The following is a 17,701-nucleotide window of genomic DNA, read 5'->3' on the forward strand; positions in this document are numbered from 1 at the left end:
CCTTGGGGACTGTCCTGGCCTAGCTGCCACAGGAACTGGGTGCCTCATGCCTCTTCCATCAGGAATCCCAACTGAAGACAATCAAGAGCATTCAGGGAGGAGCCTGGGCACTGGGGTCATCCAGGCAGGGCTGGAAAAGCCGGCTCCAGACTGGGGCTTGAATAACAGCCCTCTTCTTAGATATGTAAGCTTGGGGATTTGTTAGACCCCTGGGAGCCCCAGCTTTTGTCATCTACTAAGTGGGAGCATCCCTCCTGCCCCCCACAGACTTGTTGTAAGGTTGAAATAAGGAACTGCTCAAAAAGCCCTGTGTGCCGCAGCTGGCTCTTAATGGGCATGAATGAAATGGTCCCTGCTGGCCGTGATCTGAAGACAGAGACGCTCTGCCTCACAGATGGTCCGGGTCACTCTTATCACTGTTAACCTGACAGTGGCAGGTGGGGGGAATGATGGGGTTGATAAAATGTCCTTGTCAGACTCCACTGTTAAGTTGCCAAGGCCACATCTGGAGTTGGAGAGGAGCGCCTAGCGGGATGCATGTACCTTGAGAATGTTCACCAAGGAATGTGCTGGTGCCCTGCCCAGTTGTGCAGAATGGTCTGGGCCAGACCCTCCTGCCCCCTACTCTTCTCCATACTATCCGCCTGCTAGAATTTCCTCCTCTGGCTGGTTCTAGAACTGCAGTAGTCACAAAAACTGGGAGACACGGTGAGACGGGCTGAACTGCTGTCACCCGCAAAATTCATATGTGGAAGACCCCAGGTGATTTTATATGGAGATGGGGTCTTTGGGAGGTAGTGAGGATTAGGTGAGGTCAGGAGGATGGGGCCCCCAGGATGGGGTTAGTGCCTATACAAGAAGACGCCCCAGAGAGCTTTTTTCTCTGCCATGTGCACACGAGGGGAAAGTGGCTATCTGCCAGCCAGGCAGAGTCTACCCAGGGTATAAAATCTCCTGGCACCGTGATCGTGGACCTCCCGGTCTCCAGAACTGTGAGAGATTGGAATGCCAGCCACCTAGCCTGTGGCACTTTGTCATGGCAGCCCAAGCTGAGACTCATGGGGTTCAATTCCCCCCGCGCACCACCCCCAGGTGAGGCCAGGCCAGAGGGGCCAGGGGACGGGGCCAGCCTCTTCACATCCAGAGAGGAGCTAAAGATCCCGTCCTTCCCACGGTCTCACCAGTTCTGGAGGACAAGAACAGCAAGATAGTGCCCAAGAAGACAGTACATATAGGAAGGGCACAATTCTAAAAGATGGTGAAATGACAAAGAGTGATTTTCATTCAAAGCCTGATGCTTCCGCTCCAGGCATTTGTCTCACAGACTGTGTGTGTCAGAGATCTTGCCCAGCATGTGGCCTCTCAATTCCTCCAACATCTACTTCTCTCTTATTTTTATTCTTGTTTAAAATCATAAAATTGCATTCATTTTTCATAGCAGCTATTTTTTTCCCTCAGGATTTGTGTGGCCTCTGGCTGGGGTTCCTTCCTCAGTGCCTGTGCACTGAAATGGATACCACTACAGCAGGAAGAGCTGCTCTATCACCTTAATGTAGATCGGTAATTAGGCAGTTAAGAAACCATCACACACACAAAAAATCAAAAGTTCAGAATGGATTTCTGTGAGACTGGAATGAAAGGACTTTTGATTAAAGTGCCTCTTCTTCTTTTTTTTTTTCCTTCTAAAGTAGACTCCACACCCAGCATGGAGCACAATGTGGGGCTTAAATTCATGAGACCTGAGCTGAGATCAAGAGTCGGATGCCCAACCAACTAAGCCACCCAGGTGCCCCTAAAGTGCCTCTTCCTAAAGACAAGGAGACAAAGGTTCTCTCCATTGGCAGGGCTCCCATGCCCTGGGATGTGCTTCCTGTGGGGGCCTGCATTTCCCCTGGGGACCCTCAGGCTAGAGGGTCTGTCCCACTCACTACTTTACCTGTGGAACTGACTTTAAGGGGCTGCTTTTTTTCATGAAGAGAGAGTCGGGCCTCTGCTGTCCCTTCCCTGGTCAGTCCGTAGGCTTGCAGCAGATCTAATAAAATGGGGTTGGCCCCTGGCACCATGACACAAACCAAGAGCCCGCCCTGCTTGGGTTGCACACCGCCCCTTGGAGCAGGGAGGCAGGCTCCGGCACATACTCACTTGTCCAGTCTTCTTCAAAGCAATGCAGAAAGTGGAATCCCACCATGATGAGGGCGTGCAAGGAAATGAGAGCTATGTACATCTGAAACAGGAAAGCAGTGCAGACACCATTGTTGTGAGAACCTTCTGACCGTACAGGCTCCCGGGACAGGGGTGCTCAGAACCTCCCGTTCCAGAACACTCTGGCTGAGGGCTGACCAGGAGAGAGCCAGAGAGGCACCTGGTGATTCCTCTACTGGTCTCCCATCCCAGTTCTGGGACTGGGGTGAGCAGCACTTACTAGGAGTATGTGGAATAAGATAGAAACCAGCGCCTGTCGCCAGGTGTGACCTGGGCCCTAGGTGGGCCAGGGTGCTCCAGGCCTGTGGCTTCCCTTCACTTGAAAAGTCTGGGCGCTGACTGCCAAGGGCTCTTGCAGCCCTTGTGCTAAATATTCTCTATATCTACTCGCAGGGAGGGCTTGCAATCACCACCCAAACGGGCTTCTGTAGCTACTTAGACTGGACTCTTGGGAGGGGAGCCCAGTACAAGGCCCTTGCTTATAACCAATCAACTTGAGCCAGTTTTCTAGAAGCTCAAGTGGAGGGCATAGGAACAGGCAGGAGTGCTCTGGGAGGAAGGCAGAGGAAGGCCAGGCTATATTCTGCACAGCAGCAAAAAACACTGTGAGTGCCGAGAATTTCCAAAGGACCACAGCACTCCATGGCTCCGCGGAGGTGGGGCGCGATTCGGAAGCTGACTTACTGTAAACAGGACGAAGTACTTCTGGTTGTTCTCGCCAACACAGTTATTGACCCATGGACAGTGGTGGTCCATCTTCCGAATACACCGCTTGCAAACGCTGAAAGGGCCCACAAGGCAGACCTTTAGGGGTGTCCTCACAGCAGCAGGGGCCCGAGGGGAGCAGAGAACCCACCCCCTAGCTCTACTCCGTGCACGGGGCCTCCTGGGCACTACCTGCTGTCCCACTGGGCGTGTTGCAAGGGGCCTGGAAGGCGGGTCAGGACCCCCATGGTCACACTTATTCCAGGGGATAAGTCCTACGTCAACGAAGCCCCTTCTCGTTTAACATGAAACAGGGTGGAACTGAGGGGCTGAGCAAGAGGCTGCTCTCCGGTGCTAACGGAGAGCTGTGAATCCGGTTTACTGACAGGATGGAGCGAAGAAGCAGTTTCCACAACGTGAGAGTCTGAGATAGGATATAGAAAACAGTTGCTCCCAACATCCCCCGAAGACCCAAAACCCAAGGGCCGGGCGCTAGCAGGGAGGGTGTGGCTGACCGCAGAGGGCGCCGGAATAGGCAAAGTGGAATAGGCAAAGTGGGCTCAAGTGCAGGATGTCTAGGACGACGGGAAGTGCCCCTCAAGAACCTTCCAGCTCTAAGATAACAACCTCTTAGCTGCAGAAGCAGAATATATTTGAGCTTAAGTGTTGATCAGAAATGCCATTAATTTGCAAATTACTAACTTGTAATTGGGCTCATATTGGGACTGAGAGTGTTTCAAGTTTATTGGTTACCAAACACCTTCCTTGCCCCTTTTTTGGAAGAAATAATCTGAAACAGGAATACAGGCTCACAGGGCCTTGAAAGCACCTACCCCCAAAACTCAGGTTTAGAAACACTCCTTTGCCAATAGATAGGCTCACCAGAAATTGGTCCTTTCTCAATTTGCTAACATAGGCTCCTTGACATTATTTTGAGGTTGTTATCTGCTCAGAACAGTTTAAAATACTGTAAATAGAAGCTTGGAAAGAATACAATTAGGAACTTTTCTTTTTTGGAAGCCCCTTAGTTCACACTAGCTTTTCTTTCCATCCATTTCCACAACTAACTTTATCTTGGGTTCTTAATTTTTTAAAAAAATATTTTATTTATTTATTAGAGACACACACACAGAGAGAGAGGGGCAGAGACAGGCAGAAGGAGAAGCAGGCTCCGTATGGGGAGCCTGATGTGGGACTCGATCCCGGGTCTCCAGGATCACGTCCTGGGCTGAAGGCGGCGCTAAACCGCTGAGCCACCAGGGCTGCTCTACCTTGGGTTCTTAATTAAGTGCACTGTGGGCCATGACAGGTGGATGCTGGTGGAAGGGCTGTGTCGCATTCACACGTGGTGAGCTCACACTCACTGAGCTCTGACGACTGTCAAGGCAGGGAAAGCACAGGAGGAGCTCTTCTGGGAATGGAGTTTAGGTGCTCCCCAGGCTACAGACCAGGAAGCACAGACCACTCTGAACGAGAGCCCCATGGCGAGGCCATGGCTGACTTGGGGCTGTGGGCTCATCCACAACCCAAGGAGGACCTGTGACCTTTTCTGAGCATGGCATGAGCTTCGGTGGCAAGGTAGGCCTGGGTCTGAGCTACCTTGGTCAGACTGACCAAACTTGGAGCCTCAAGTTCCCCACTCACAGGAAGTAAGTATTGGAAGCACAAGGTGAGAACTGATCACGGGGGCCTGGCCAGTCTTCACCTTGTTCTTCTCCACAACTTCGAAGGTCCTCACTAGCATAGGGGGAACGAGCACATCTTAGAGAAGCTGGCCCAGCTCTATAATCTTCCTGGGAGCCAGAAGGACAGGGGTAGAAAGAGGCATGAAAGGGACACGGAGGGATATAAAGAGAAAGTCAGGTACCCATCTCTCTCTGTATGCATGTTACCAATTAAAACTACATATGAATATGCATACTACAGATTTCAGTTGATAACACTTGTTCCCAGGATAGAATTTTAAGAGTACAGACAAGTAGACAGTGAAGACTGAGCTGCTCCCTCCACCAGGCCCCACATTCCCTCTGCAGAGTCACCTTGCATGTCCTTCCTCAGCTCTGGGGTCTTAGCTCCCTCCCAATCTAGGGACCATACTCCAAGGGTCACTCCTCCCCTGCTCTGGGCTCCCCCTCTGCTTCCTCCTGCAAGGGGGTTCTAAGTGGGTGCTCTAAAGCAGTGTTTGGTCAGCAGCACAGATGTGCCAAGTGGCCTGACATCCTCTAAAGGCTGCCCAAGTTTCAACAAGCTCTTAAGCAAATCCATCCTGTGCTCTCCTCTCAGCCTCTAAAGAGACTCAGTGGGCACCCCAGGAAGTGAGTTTCACAATGGGCTATGTGTCACTGGGCGGCCATGCCAGAACACTCCTCCTCCTCCTCCAGGGAGCAGCAGGGACAAGCAAGCACAGCTGCTGAGAGCTGCAGAAGCTGGCCCAGAGTGCCAGGCTCTGAGCTACCTGCCTGCAAAGACATGGAATGCCCAGGTGGTCCTCCCCGCAGCATGTGGAGCTGTTGAGAAGCAGGCTGTGGGGTCAGGCAAGGGTGCATGTGGGTGGGGGGTCCATCCATGAACGTGGCGAGAGGTCCTGACCAGGGGCTGTCTCGCCTACAGCTTACAAAACCACCAGCTGCAACGGTTTTCCATTTGAGACCTGGAGTACACCAGAGGTGAGGCCAGCCCTGCAGCCCATCCAGCTGCCTCACCTTGGGCACCAGCCGTCACGAAGAAGAAAAGCTGTGGGCCTCCCACGACCCCCAGATACCCTGGTGGGGAATCCGTCACCTCAGAACCAGCCCTTTTCCTGTTCCACGCGGCTACGTGGGCAGGACGGCTCTGCGGTCCCCTCCCCAGACACAGGAGCTGAGGGCGCTTTCCCCACTCTTGCCACTGGGGAGAACCTCTCCTCTCTGACCTCCTTGCGCTCCTCCCTGAGTGCGCTGGCCCTCTTCTGGGACTCCTCTCGGGCACCACTCGCTGCCCCTCGTGTGAGAGCTGTGGGCTGGTAAGCTCCTGGGGCCACGGGCACCGGGGGCCTGGTAGCATGTCCTAAGCCTGCGGGAACAGTCGCTGCACAGCGCTAAGGTCTTCAATGCAGGCGTCTGTTGATGTCCCTGACTTTGGGGTTTCCCAAGCCCTTTCTGTGTTTTTTAATCAATGTTCTAGAAGAGGGCAGTGCCTCTCCTTCCCTCTTCCTCCAGGTTCCCTGCCATTTTTCAGGCCCGGAAGTGCTTCCTTCAAAAGTTTGGTGGATTCCAACGAGCTCATCGGCTCACAGGCGCTTGGGCCTGTGGCTCTTAGCCCCTAGAGAGGCTGAGGCCCTGGGCCAAGCCGGGGTGATGGCCCACCATGGAAACATAGCTGTATCTGTGAAGGCCTGTGTATCTTCTTACAGAGCACTTACCAAACAGTATCAGGGTGGGAAAGTTCATCGGCCCCACCTGAGTGGGAAGCCCCAGGGTCAGGGCCATGTCTAAATCCACCACTACAGCCCAGGGCCAAGCCCGGGACCCCCTTTGCAGAGAAAGAGCCAGCCTGGGAAGTGGCTCCACCACATCAGATTGGGAGGCCCAGCAGGGCAAGAGAAAAAGGCACAGCAAGAGGATACCAAGTGGACCATACTCTGTACACAGGTTTTCATCCCATACCTCCTTCACTGTGATTAACAAATTATAAGCAAAAAAGCATCTACCACATTTTGGTCTCAGCTCAGCAACAATTCTGGGTAAGGAAGTCGAGTGTAGCAGTAAGAACACTGCTCTTAGATCCCCATGTTGGGCCCTGGGCAGAGAAACTTAGCTTCTCTGAATCGCCCTCTGCAGAATTAGTCCTGATCTCTCAAGGTTAGAAATGATGCAGGTGAAATGCTTTAAAAATACTGCTAGCGCTATATAAATTTTATCAGTGGTAACAACCATGAGAGAGACAAATTGAGAATCTAGCAGGGACCCTAAGCACCCCATGACTATCTTAGCCTCAGTGTGTATGTGTGTGTGAGGGGTGGGGAGTGTGGAGGGGTGTGAGGCTTTTCCAGGGTCATGGTTTCCATCTCCTTGTGCAAGAGGAACCTAGTGCATAAGCCTTGCTATCTTCATTAGCAAGAATAGCTCCCTCTACAGGGTTTCCACATTCCTCCATGGTTCTCAATGCCAGGACAAAAGCAGACCGGAGTTCCAGAGTGCCTCTTGGTGGAAAGAGGATCCATCCACACAAGAGGATCCATCCACACACCAACCACCAGGCTGGAAAGAACATCTATCCATCCAGGGTCAGGGAGTGTCTGTGGTACCCATCAGAGCTCAGGGAATGGGGATAGTTTTAAATTCCATGGGACTCTGTTGGGAGGACAAGATCCAAAGAGCCAGGTGTGTGCTCATGCACGCAGACATGCACCTTCGCCCCAGCAGGGAGACAGACACTGACTCTCTCAAGCCTGGCAGCAGGCCCCTTGGCTCCAGCAGTCACAAACCTAGCTCTGTTTGGCATGCTGGGGATCGGCTTATCCCAAACCGCAGGTTCCCAGATGGCCTGGGCCGCCACGAGCCCTCACAGAGGAGCAGTTGTCAGCACACACTTCCTGATGCAGGAGCAGGCGACACACAGGCATCCTCACTCAACTGCATCTGAATCAGCAGCTCTTGTTTTGCTGAAGCTGATTTGTTTACTAGCACTCAAGAATACCTCCCTCGGATCATCCTGGGGAGAGAGGCGAGGAGGAGGCGGTGAGCAAAATGCCAGGCAGTGGAGGCAGTCCGGGGTTCAGGAAGAAAAGAGAAAGAACCACTGTGGTGACCAGAAAGTTCTTTCCTGCAAAGCTCGCACCTCCCTGTTGCTAGTCCAGCCTATAAACCCATCTCGCCCTGCCACATGCACACACTTCTACTAACCAATGGTTTCTCCTGGGGGAGCCAGTTGACTCATATAGTTATTCATGTCTAACCCTCACAACAAGCTGCCAGGCAACAACTCCCTTCGCAGAGGACAGCGCCGAGCTCAGAGGGAGCCTGGTCCACGTCTCACAGCGTGGTGGGAGCACTAGTGGACTCTGAGAGCGCTGACCTCTCCAACTCTGAGTGAAGTGGGAGCCTGCTCCACCACACTGGGCTGCCCGGAGTTGGGTCCTCTTTCCTCAGGGGATGACAACGTCTCCGGTGGCAGAAAAGGCAAGACAGGTGCCTCCACCCCAGGCACAAGCAAGCCTTGAGTTTGTCTGTAACACAGATCTCAGAGGTAAACTGACCCCATGGTGGGCTCTGTGCAATCTCCAAACTGCTGGACACCTCATGGGAGATAGCAATCAGCACAGGCTCTGTCCAAGCTGCTCAGCCCTCACTCTCACTAGGGGCCAACTAGTTGAGGGGGTCACCACCTTTCTCCCTCTCTCTCTGATAGCAAGACATACATACAATTACATCAGGCCACACAAGTCACCCCCAAACTGGAGTTCTAGTGGGAAGAGCCCTGGAAAGGAGCGCACACACTGGGCCCCAAGTCTGTCTGTGGCACTCACTAGCTGTGAGCTCCTCCCACTACCCACTCCCCCCACCAGCCTGAGAGAAGGACCAAGTAACATGTTTGTCTTTCTGTAATGTAGTGTTTAAAATTCCCTTGTAATAAAATGCAGTTTTTAGCTAGATGTCTTCTTGTTGAGAAGACTCAAAACAATGAAGAAAAGGGAAAAACCACCACAGATGAGATGAGGAAATGGCTTTTTTTGGCCGGACTCTACAACTGTCACAACCTCCAGTTTTGTTTTAAAGAAACATCTTCATTCAGGCACAGCCCTTTCATTTCCCTCTGAAAGTTAAGGGAATAGGGCCCACCTCTTAAATGGGTCAAGTACTGAACACTGTGAACGATTTTCCCAAAGCTCTGTCTCTTGTGACCTAAAGTAATAAAACTGTGAGGCAGAAAGAGCAGGAACCCCCTTAATTTTATAGATATGGAAAAAGAGCCAGAGACAGTCAAGGGCCTGGCAGGGTCCTTTGTCAGGTGTGGGACATTCAAGTCTTAGGACAGGTGTCCTGAGCCCGAACCAAATGCCCTCTCCAATCTAAGTGAGCTCCCCGGGGGTCGGGGTGGGGAGATAGTCACAGCGGCCACTCCGTGCCCAGAACAGGGGACATTCAGAAGTCCTGTTGCTGATGGCACCTGAGTGAGAAGCAGGTGTGGGAGCATGTGAGAGAGAGGTGAGGGAAGGGAGGAAGCAAGCTGGGGGTGCATGTAGGGGGCGATGAGGAGTGGGGACCCATGTGTACCTGCAGTGGTGGGCTCGGTCGGGCTTGATGCTGCAGCATTTGGGACACTTGTACACCACCTGTCCAGGCTTCAGCTGTAAACTCTCGATGAATTCTTTAGTGGCATTTCCTTTGGGTACCGCCCCCTGTCAGAAAGAAGAAAGGTGTCAGGGCGGGGCAAGGAGTTCCAGCAGTTCTGACACTGCAGTAGAGACGGTCACTTGGAAGCAGTAACTGTACACATGGACAGGACATTTTCACCCCAACAACGTATGTGTTCTGAATTATGCCAATACTGATGGACACTTAATGACAGAATTTTCCTGAAGAAAGTAAATGATTTTTCTGAAGTGAACAGTTACATTGTTCCTGATGATTTTTTAGAAGATTATTTATTTGAGAGACTGAGAGAAAGACAGGGAGAGAGCACGAGTGGGGGTAGGGGCAGAAGGAGAAGCAGGCTCCCTGATGAGTTGGGGAGGCCGACTCAGGGCTTGATCCCAGGACCCTGGGATCACGACCTGAGCTGATGGCAGATGCTTAGTCAACTGAGCCACCCAGGCACCCCATGTTCCTGATGATTTGCTAGCTAGTCAAATAGTTTTCATTGAGTCCATTCTTTCCTATGTAAATACTACAGTGAAGATTTGACTCACAGATTACTTTTTGGTTTGCATTAAAATTTCTCAGTAATAGCTTTGGCCTTTTCGAATTGTTTTTTGGCAGGCATCACACCCAACAGTTCAGTTTTCCCAGGTCAAACTTTGCAGCTCTCAATGTTATTGGCTACTGTTTAGAATTGAGTTTTATTTACGTTTTTTTTTTTTTTTTAACCAATCCTATTGTTATGAAGCACTGGTAATCTATATTCGGTTCTCATAAATCCAAAAGCAACTGGGAGGGACACTGGGTGGCTCAGTGGTTGAACATCTGCCTTTGGCTCAGGTCGTGATCCTAGGGTCCTGGGATCGAGTCCCGCATCAGGCTCCCCTCAAGGATCCTGCTTCTTCCTCTGCCTACGTCTTTGCCTCTCTCTCTCTCTGTGTCTCTAATGAATAAATAAAGAAAATCTTAAAAAACAAACAAACAAACAAACAAAAAAACCCCACAAGTGACTGGAAGCTGCGGCCCTCAGATTTGACTTGCCTCTCGACTAGAACTCCAACTCGCTATCCCATCCTTTTCTTATGCTTGTGGATACTTTGTGATTTGTTTTAGCTGTCAACACCTTTGGGTGGCAGACCCAAAGTGCCACCAGAGTCTACTGGGGCTGTGTGCCCGTCTGAGCAGAAGGAAAACAGGCCATGCTCAGGCCTAAGCCAGGTCCCAATAATTGATCTTCAGCAGGCGCCTACTGGGTACTTAGCTTGTGCTCTGGTGCACACTGCTATGGATTCAGGAACCAAACGAGGTCTCTGTCTCAGGAGGCTCCTGGTCTTTTGGAGGCTAACAACAATTCTAGAAGACAATTCTGTTGCAGGAGCACAGAAGAGCCACTGCCAACTAGCCAGGGGAACCAGAGAAGTTTCAAGAGGTTAGGGTTGTTTTTGTGTTTTTAAAGTAGGCTCCATGCTCAGTGTGGAGCCCAATGGGGGGCTTGAACTCAAGACCCTAAGATCAAGACCTGAGCTGAGACCAAGAGTCAGATGCTTAACTGACTGAGCCTCTCAGGTGCCCCTGAAGAGGTGAGGTTTACAGGTGGTCCTGAGGCATGCACAGAGGTTTGCCAGGTGGACCTGAGAGAGAAAAGTGATTCTGGCCAGGAGAGGGGCATAGGTAGAGACATAAAAGTGAGAGTGAGCACAGGACATCTGGGGCACGGTGAGAAAACCAGCATGGCGGAGCCCAGGGTATGCAGTGTCAGCAGAAACGCTGGATAGAAGGGCAGGGGCCAGCTTGAGAGAAAATGCCTAAAGGCTGGGACAGGATTTTTCTTCATAGGCCACCCAGAGCCATCAGGTAACATCTTTAGGATGAGAACTCAGTTGCCTGTATGTGTGGGTCAGATCAGAAGTGGGAGAGAAGAGAAGCCAAAGACCAGTGAGGAGGTTACTGCCGATGGCCCAGTAAGCAAACAATCAGCTAATGAGGCTGAAGGAGAAGTGGGGAGGAAATTCAGATCTAAACTAAAGCTGTAGGGAACCAGATTTATCCTGTGGTAGTAGAGAGGGTATGAGATGGGAGGAGATGAACAAGCTCCACGTAGAGAAGCTGGTCAATGGCAGCATCTTTCACCACTTAAGAGCACAGGAGAAGCAAGGTCTGGGGAAGAGCTGATAGGCTCACTATTGGATATGGGAAGTCTGAAGCGCCTGGGGGACCCCCAGGAGAAGGCATTCAGGAAGGTGGTTGGGAATATGGGCCCAAGAAACAGGAGAGAAGAATGGTCAGTGGCATAGCAGTAAGGGCTAAGAGGCTGGCTTGAAAGTTGGCTGGCCCTGCTTTAAATCTGGGTTCTACATTTGTGAGGTTTTGGTTTTTTGGTCTTTTTAAAAAGATTTCATTTATTTGAGAGAGAGAAAGAGAGAGAGAGAACAAGCAGGCAGAGAGGGAGAAGCAGATGCCCCACCAAGTGGGGAGCCTGATGTAGGGCTGGATCCTAGGACCCCCCCCCCCGGGATCATGACCCATGCCGAAAGCAGATGCTTAATTGGTTGAGCCACCCAGGAGCCCCTGGGTTCTACGTTGGTAAGTGGAGTGCCCATTGAAAAGTTGCCTCTCTGTACCTTACTTAGTTCTCTAACCGGTGAGCCAGGACCCATTTTATCCAGTTCTCAGCATCACTGTGAGGATTAAACTAGACATAGTTGCAGACAACTCCTAGAAAGGGCTCAGATGATGCTCCCCACAGAGACAGTGCTCAGCACACGGCAGTGCAGCAAACTGAATGTTTCGTCTCCCCCAAATTCATAGGCTGACGTCCTAACCCACCGTGTGTGGTATTCAGAGGTGGAGGCCTCCGTGAGGTGATTAGGTTATGGGGTTAGCACCTTACAACAAGCCCTCAGAGAGTTCCCTTACCCTTTCTACCATGTGAGGACACAACGAGAAAATGCCCATCTATGAACTAGGAAGTGAGCCCTCCCCAGACACTGAAGCTGCCAGGACGCTGATTTCGGACGTCCCAGACTCCACAGCCAGGCTGTACTCTTGGTCATGCGCTGGAGGCAACAGAGCAGCTTTAACAAGCTACGGATGCCTAGACTCTGATGTGGTGCTGCTACCATGCAAGAACCATCAGTGGTGGGGCCCAGATACTTGCATTAAAAAAAAACAAAAAACATGGGATCCCTGGGTGGCGCAGAGGTTTGGCGCCTGCCTTTGGCCCAGGGCGCGATCCTGGAGACCCAGGATCGAATCCCACATCGGGCTCCCGGTGCATGGAGCCTGCTTCTCCCTCTCCCTCTGCCTATGTCTCTGCCTCTCTCTCTCTTTCTCTCTCTCTCTCTCTCTCTCTCTGTGACTATCATAAATAAATAAAAATTAAAAAAAAAATTAAAAAAACAAAACAAAACAAAACAAAACAAAACAAAACTCTCAGCAGGCTGAGAACTTCTATATTATTGGACCAGGAGCTCCATGACTAGGTCTACCTTGTTCAGCACTAGAGCCCCTGGCCTGGAAAAGGTTTATTGGTTTCCAGCACGGGGTGAAAAGCGCAGTGAAAGGAGCAGAAAGGAGCAAGAAAGAAGCAAGAGTGTGCCAGCCTGGGCGCTTCCAGCAGCATGGCCCGGCTCCCTATCAAGAACTGGGCCAACACTGAGTCAAATCATGTTATGGGATGGGCCTGCTCCACGCCCTCCATCCAAGGTCTGGGCGACACCAGGCCCCACTCATCGGTGGGTAGCCACGAGATGCCACCATCAGGGAAGCTGATGTAACGGCTGAATAACAGAAGCTGGGACATGCCCAAGGCCCGGAGGGGCCTGAGGTGAGGGACTGTGGTCTACTAGGGTAGGTAAAAGGGGGAGTTCAGGGCTGACAGAGCATTCCTGGTCTCCTTAGAGCGGGGGTCATGGCTTCTAGCAGGCCAAGGGAGGGGGTCCCAGGGTAGAAGGGGTGAAAACTGGGTGTCAGAACCCTTCTCACAAAGGAGAAATTCTGGGATGCGAAGAGTTACTGAAGAAACAGTAAGAATTTGAAATGCCACAACTGGACATCACTCTTGTCTCACGTACAAAGGAAAAACCCTGAGGAACACCACTGTCCCAAGGAGATAAAGCAATGGGGCTGACTTTTCCTAAATGAAGGCCCCGGTTGTTTTTCACCCTCTACATCTGTTTTTAAGGTCCCAGCCACCAGAGCTTGCTGGAACCTGGGAAGGCCACACATAAAGGGCTACAAGAGGGAACCCCAATACTGCCAAGGGCATCGAAGCTCTCATTTGGTACCCTCATTATCACCTGCTATTCCAGACCACGAGGGGAACCTAACAGTGCAGCCTTTTAGAAGTCTGTCCCTCCAGCAGCACCGCATGTACATAAACCCCAGGAAAGGCTCATTTCCTTCCCAGCGAGTCTGCATCTGCCTAGGGAGTCCACCTCGCAGACCCAGAGACCAGCCGGGCCAGTCCCTGAGACTGACCAGCCTGTGACACAGGCCCTTCCCAAGCCTCTGGCTCAGAGGTCTCTTGTCTCTTTCTTTTTTTAAAAAAAGAATATTCTCTTCTGTGCTTATCTCCACAGATTTCAGAATTTCCTGTTATTAGTTCACGGTAAGGAGTTTTGTTCTGTACAATTCTGGACAGACGGCAGGGAGTCGGAAGGCCTGCTGAGACATTTCTGCCAGTGTTGTCACACTGGCGTTACTGAGAACCGCCTACTCCTCATTCTTACGCATCTCACAGGGATGTCTTGAAGCTTCCATGCTACTGCAGCCCGGGAGACCACAGCGTACCGATTATTTTTTTCTCATTTCCACAATAATACTTGTTCATGATTTAAAAAAATAGAGAGAGAGAGGAGAAAATTGAAAAGGAAAACCCACCCTTTGATTTCACCACCCATGGATCTGTACAATTAACATTTCGGTGTATATCTTTCCAGTCTTTTCTCTGTGCACTTGGCAAGCTAAAAACACTGAAGAATTTATAGGTCCGTCATGCTCATATGTTTCTAAAATATGTATTTGGCCCTGTAGTGGCATCTGTTTAAATCTGGAGCAGGGAGGTGTGATACGTTTCTATCAACCATTCCCCTCAGGGGTTAGTCCAAACTTCCAGTACCTTCCTTGACCCCTACCCACTTCCTTTCCTATTTCAGAAAAAACTGAGGCTGCCAGGATAGGCCACCAGCTTGGAGGATGAGGGTCCCAGCTAATCCTGGTCTTCAGGGGCTGCAGACTTTTACCTCAAAGCTTCTCCCCTGTGTTGTGCCCACATCCAGGCTCTCCCTTGCAGCGAAGGTTCTCAAGTTTGTGCGTACTTCTGTCTCTGCTACCTCTCTCTTACCCTAGAGTTCACTGCTCTCTGGCACCCAACGTCCACACCAGGAACACCTCTCACCAGGTCACTGTACAACTTCCTGTGACCAAACCCGAAGATTGAGTCTATGCCCTCATCTCCCTCGAATCTTCTGTGACCACCAGTCCCTCCTGTCACTCTCTCCTGAGGCTGCTCTGCTCCCTCTGGGTGTCCTCCTGCCTCTGGGGCTGGGCCACTTGCCCTCCCTTAGGGTGCTGCCCACCCTGGGCCCTAGGGTTCCTCAGGGATCCCCCTACTGGTCCTCTCTCCTCATTCTGCTTCTCCCTACCCCTGCCAGTCCTCCCTGTCACACCCAGTGGTGATGCTCAATTGGCAGCTCCAACTCAGACCTCTTTTTGAGCTGTAGACATCTCCACCTGGTTGTTCAAGAGGCATTAAAGCCAAAGAAAACCAGCCCCCCAAATTCACCATGCTAGAACTGAATCTGTTCCTTTTGCCCCAGTCCACCCCTCCCATTCTCCCATTCTCCCTTCTTGGCCTGTGGTTCACCTGTTTACTGTGCATTCAGGGTAGAAATCTGGCAGTCATCCCCAGCACTCTGAACCCTCTACCCCACATACTGGCTCTAAACTGTGCTTCAAATCCCACGTTCTCCCCTCCATGCTGCCATCATGGCCTTCATTTTGGCCCATCCTCACCTCCCCCCCAGATGTTAGAGCATCTCCTGCCTCTTCCCATCCTCCTTAACTATTTCCCAGAGTAAACTTTCTAAAACGGAATCTGGTCATATTATTCTCCCTGTCTGGATGCCTTTACAGGCTTTGCAGAGCCTTCACAAGGCCCAGCGTCCAAGCGTCCACACAGGGCTACCACAACCCAGGCCTGGACCATTGATCCAGTGCCCCCTGGTACCCCACCGCCAGCAGTCCCACCCTGTGGACTACCTGCAGTTTCCAAAGGCACTATGCTTTCCAAGTCTTCCTCTTGTGCTTCTAGGGACCCTGCGTCGGCACGTCCGTCCAGCCTGTCAGATACCTGCTTCCCTCTTGCCCTGGAACCAAACCTACTCAGAGGGATCACCTCCTCTGCCTTCTTCCTCACAGCCCCCAGGAGGCACCCAAGGCAGAAGCCATCACTTGGCTTTTGCTGCCCCGGCCTGTTTTTATTTGTCTTAGAACACCTATTATTTAAATACATGGCTATAAATTTCTGGAGGACAGCAACAATGTCTTTCAACCTGCATTGCCCAGGGCCTGGCACAGAGCATGTATTCAATAAACCCAAGCTGAAGGATAATGATGATACAACAGACATTTATTGAGTGCTCCTATGCCAGGCACAATTCCAAGAGCTTTACTGTATTTTCTCAGTTAATTCTACCAATGAACCTGTGAGGTGGAGACTCTATTGTTCCCCATTTTACAGATGAGGTAACTAAAGCAGAGAAATCAGGCAATGTCCCAAGATTATATGGCTAACAGGAAGCAGAACCAGGATTCGGACCCTGGCAGTTTGAGTCCAGAACTCTTGTCTCTACCAGAAGGCAACTTAAGTATTTACCAGATGTTGCTGTTAAGTGACTTGAAGAGGCTTTTTAAAATTGCCTTAAAAAAAATTGCCTTGATGCTATAATATCATTATCCTGCCAACAACTGCACATGAACATTAAGACTGAGACAGGCCTGTTTCAATAAGTACTTAGGATAACAACAGTGTAAAAAGGACTCAATGGAAAAGCACCAGAGAAGGTTCCGGAGAAATACCAACAAGTCCAAGGACTCAACATCCCCATGCATTTTAAGCAACAAGGATGAAACCTGTTTCAAGTGTTTCAGGGGCCCTGGGATTGAGGCATGAGTGCACCTGCTGTCCAGGCAGAAACTCTCCCTCGATTAGTTCTGCCAGGAACAGACTAGCCCCAGGCCTGTATCACAGGCCACCTGTCTCCTCCACAAAAAGGTGGGAGGTAGGTAATCCCCAAATGGGTCACTTTCCTCTCTCTGGAGCCAGAAGGATTTTTCAGAGTTTCTAAGTTGTAGTAGCAGGTACGAGAAGTTGCCTGGCATGAAGAAGAATGTAGCAGCCTGCTCAAATGACCCCCGAGGAAACTGACCTGACCTGGGGAATGGGTCAGTACTTCTGGCTGCACCCAGCACTGGCTTATTACCCAGCATGCTGTGAGAGGGCCCAGTGGAACTGCCGTCATGCTGCCATGCTACTGGCCCAAATACTTAATAACCTACTCTGTACACGGTGTGTAATCGATAAGGTCACCGAGAGAGGCTCCAGAAGGGAATACCAAGTGAACATGGATGAGTTTTGGCAGCTGAAACTGAAATCAGTGGCCTCCAATGGTCTAGGACATCATGTGAAGTCTCTTTAAAGTGAGGTGTTCACAAGATGGGACTCAAAAAGAGGGACGAGCAGGCTGACAGATGTAAATTCTTTTCCTTAACAATGTGGTTAAATTGATTTATATGCCTCCTGTCAAATATCAGATTTGGGATCATTTACCATGAGGTTATTAATTGATTAGTTAATATATGGTCAGAAGGGTTTACAGATTATTGCAATTGTGCAGCACTTGGCTTTGAGATTCCTGGCAGCCAGGGCAAAAAGAGACAAACTATGCCTCTTAGCTTAAGAGGCTTCCAAGAGACATACATTGTTCCAGATCCAAATTTTCTCTTATTTATTTATTTTTTAAAAGATTTTACTTATTTATTTGACAGAGAGAGCACAAGCAAGGGGAGCAGCAGGCAGAGGGAGAGGGAGAAGGAAGTTTCCTGCTACACAAGGGGCCTGATGTGGGTCTTGATCCCCGGACTCTGGCATCATGACCTGAGCCCAAGGCAGATGCTTAACCCACTGAGCCACCCAGGTGTCTCCCAGATCTAATTTTAAAGGGACTCCTTCAGGATTCCTGAGAAAGCTCACAGGATGAAGAATTAAAATGTGTCTGCAAAGGGAAAGGAAAAAATGGCGATGCTGGGGGTGGGGTGGGGAGGGAGACATGTACCGAGATAAGAGTCTCCAAGTCTGGTTTGTTTTCAAGAGGCTGCCTCCTCCGGGCTCTCAGAGCCCCTCTAGACCTCTGAAGTGTTTCAGGAACACAGAAAGCTCCTTGATACCACATACC

General features: G+C 50.8%; 1 protein-coding gene across 5 annotated transcripts in view; it reads right to left on the reverse strand.

Annotated features, from left to right (window-relative positions):
- Window positions 1-17,701, reverse strand: part of ZDHHC3 (zinc finger DHHC-type palmitoyltransferase 3) — a 54,701-nt gene that overhangs the window by 15,528 nt on the left and 21,472 nt on the right. For 3 of the 5 annotated variants that reach the window (XM_041762702.1, XM_041762699.1, XM_041762701.1), the window contains 4 exons: window positions 9,162-9,286; window positions 2,887-2,983; window positions 2,143-2,224; window positions 1,937-2,032 (listed from right to left, as the gene is read on the reverse strand). In XM_041762702.1, the coding sequence (XP_041618636.1) occupies window positions 1,937-2,032; window positions 2,143-2,224; window positions 2,887-2,983; window positions 9,162-9,286 (400 nt within the window). The remainder of the gene's footprint in view (window positions 1-1,936; window positions 2,033-2,142; window positions 2,225-2,886; window positions 2,984-9,161; window positions 9,287-17,701) is intronic. The other 2 variants (XM_041762700.1, XM_041762703.1) reach the window with 1 other exon arrangement.

This window comes from Vulpes lagopus, chromosome 7 (assembly GCF_018345385.1).
Source record: "Vulpes lagopus strain Blue_001 chromosome 7, ASM1834538v1, whole genome shotgun sequence".
Taxonomy (NCBI): Eukaryota; Metazoa; Chordata; class Mammalia; order Carnivora; family Canidae; genus Vulpes; species Vulpes lagopus.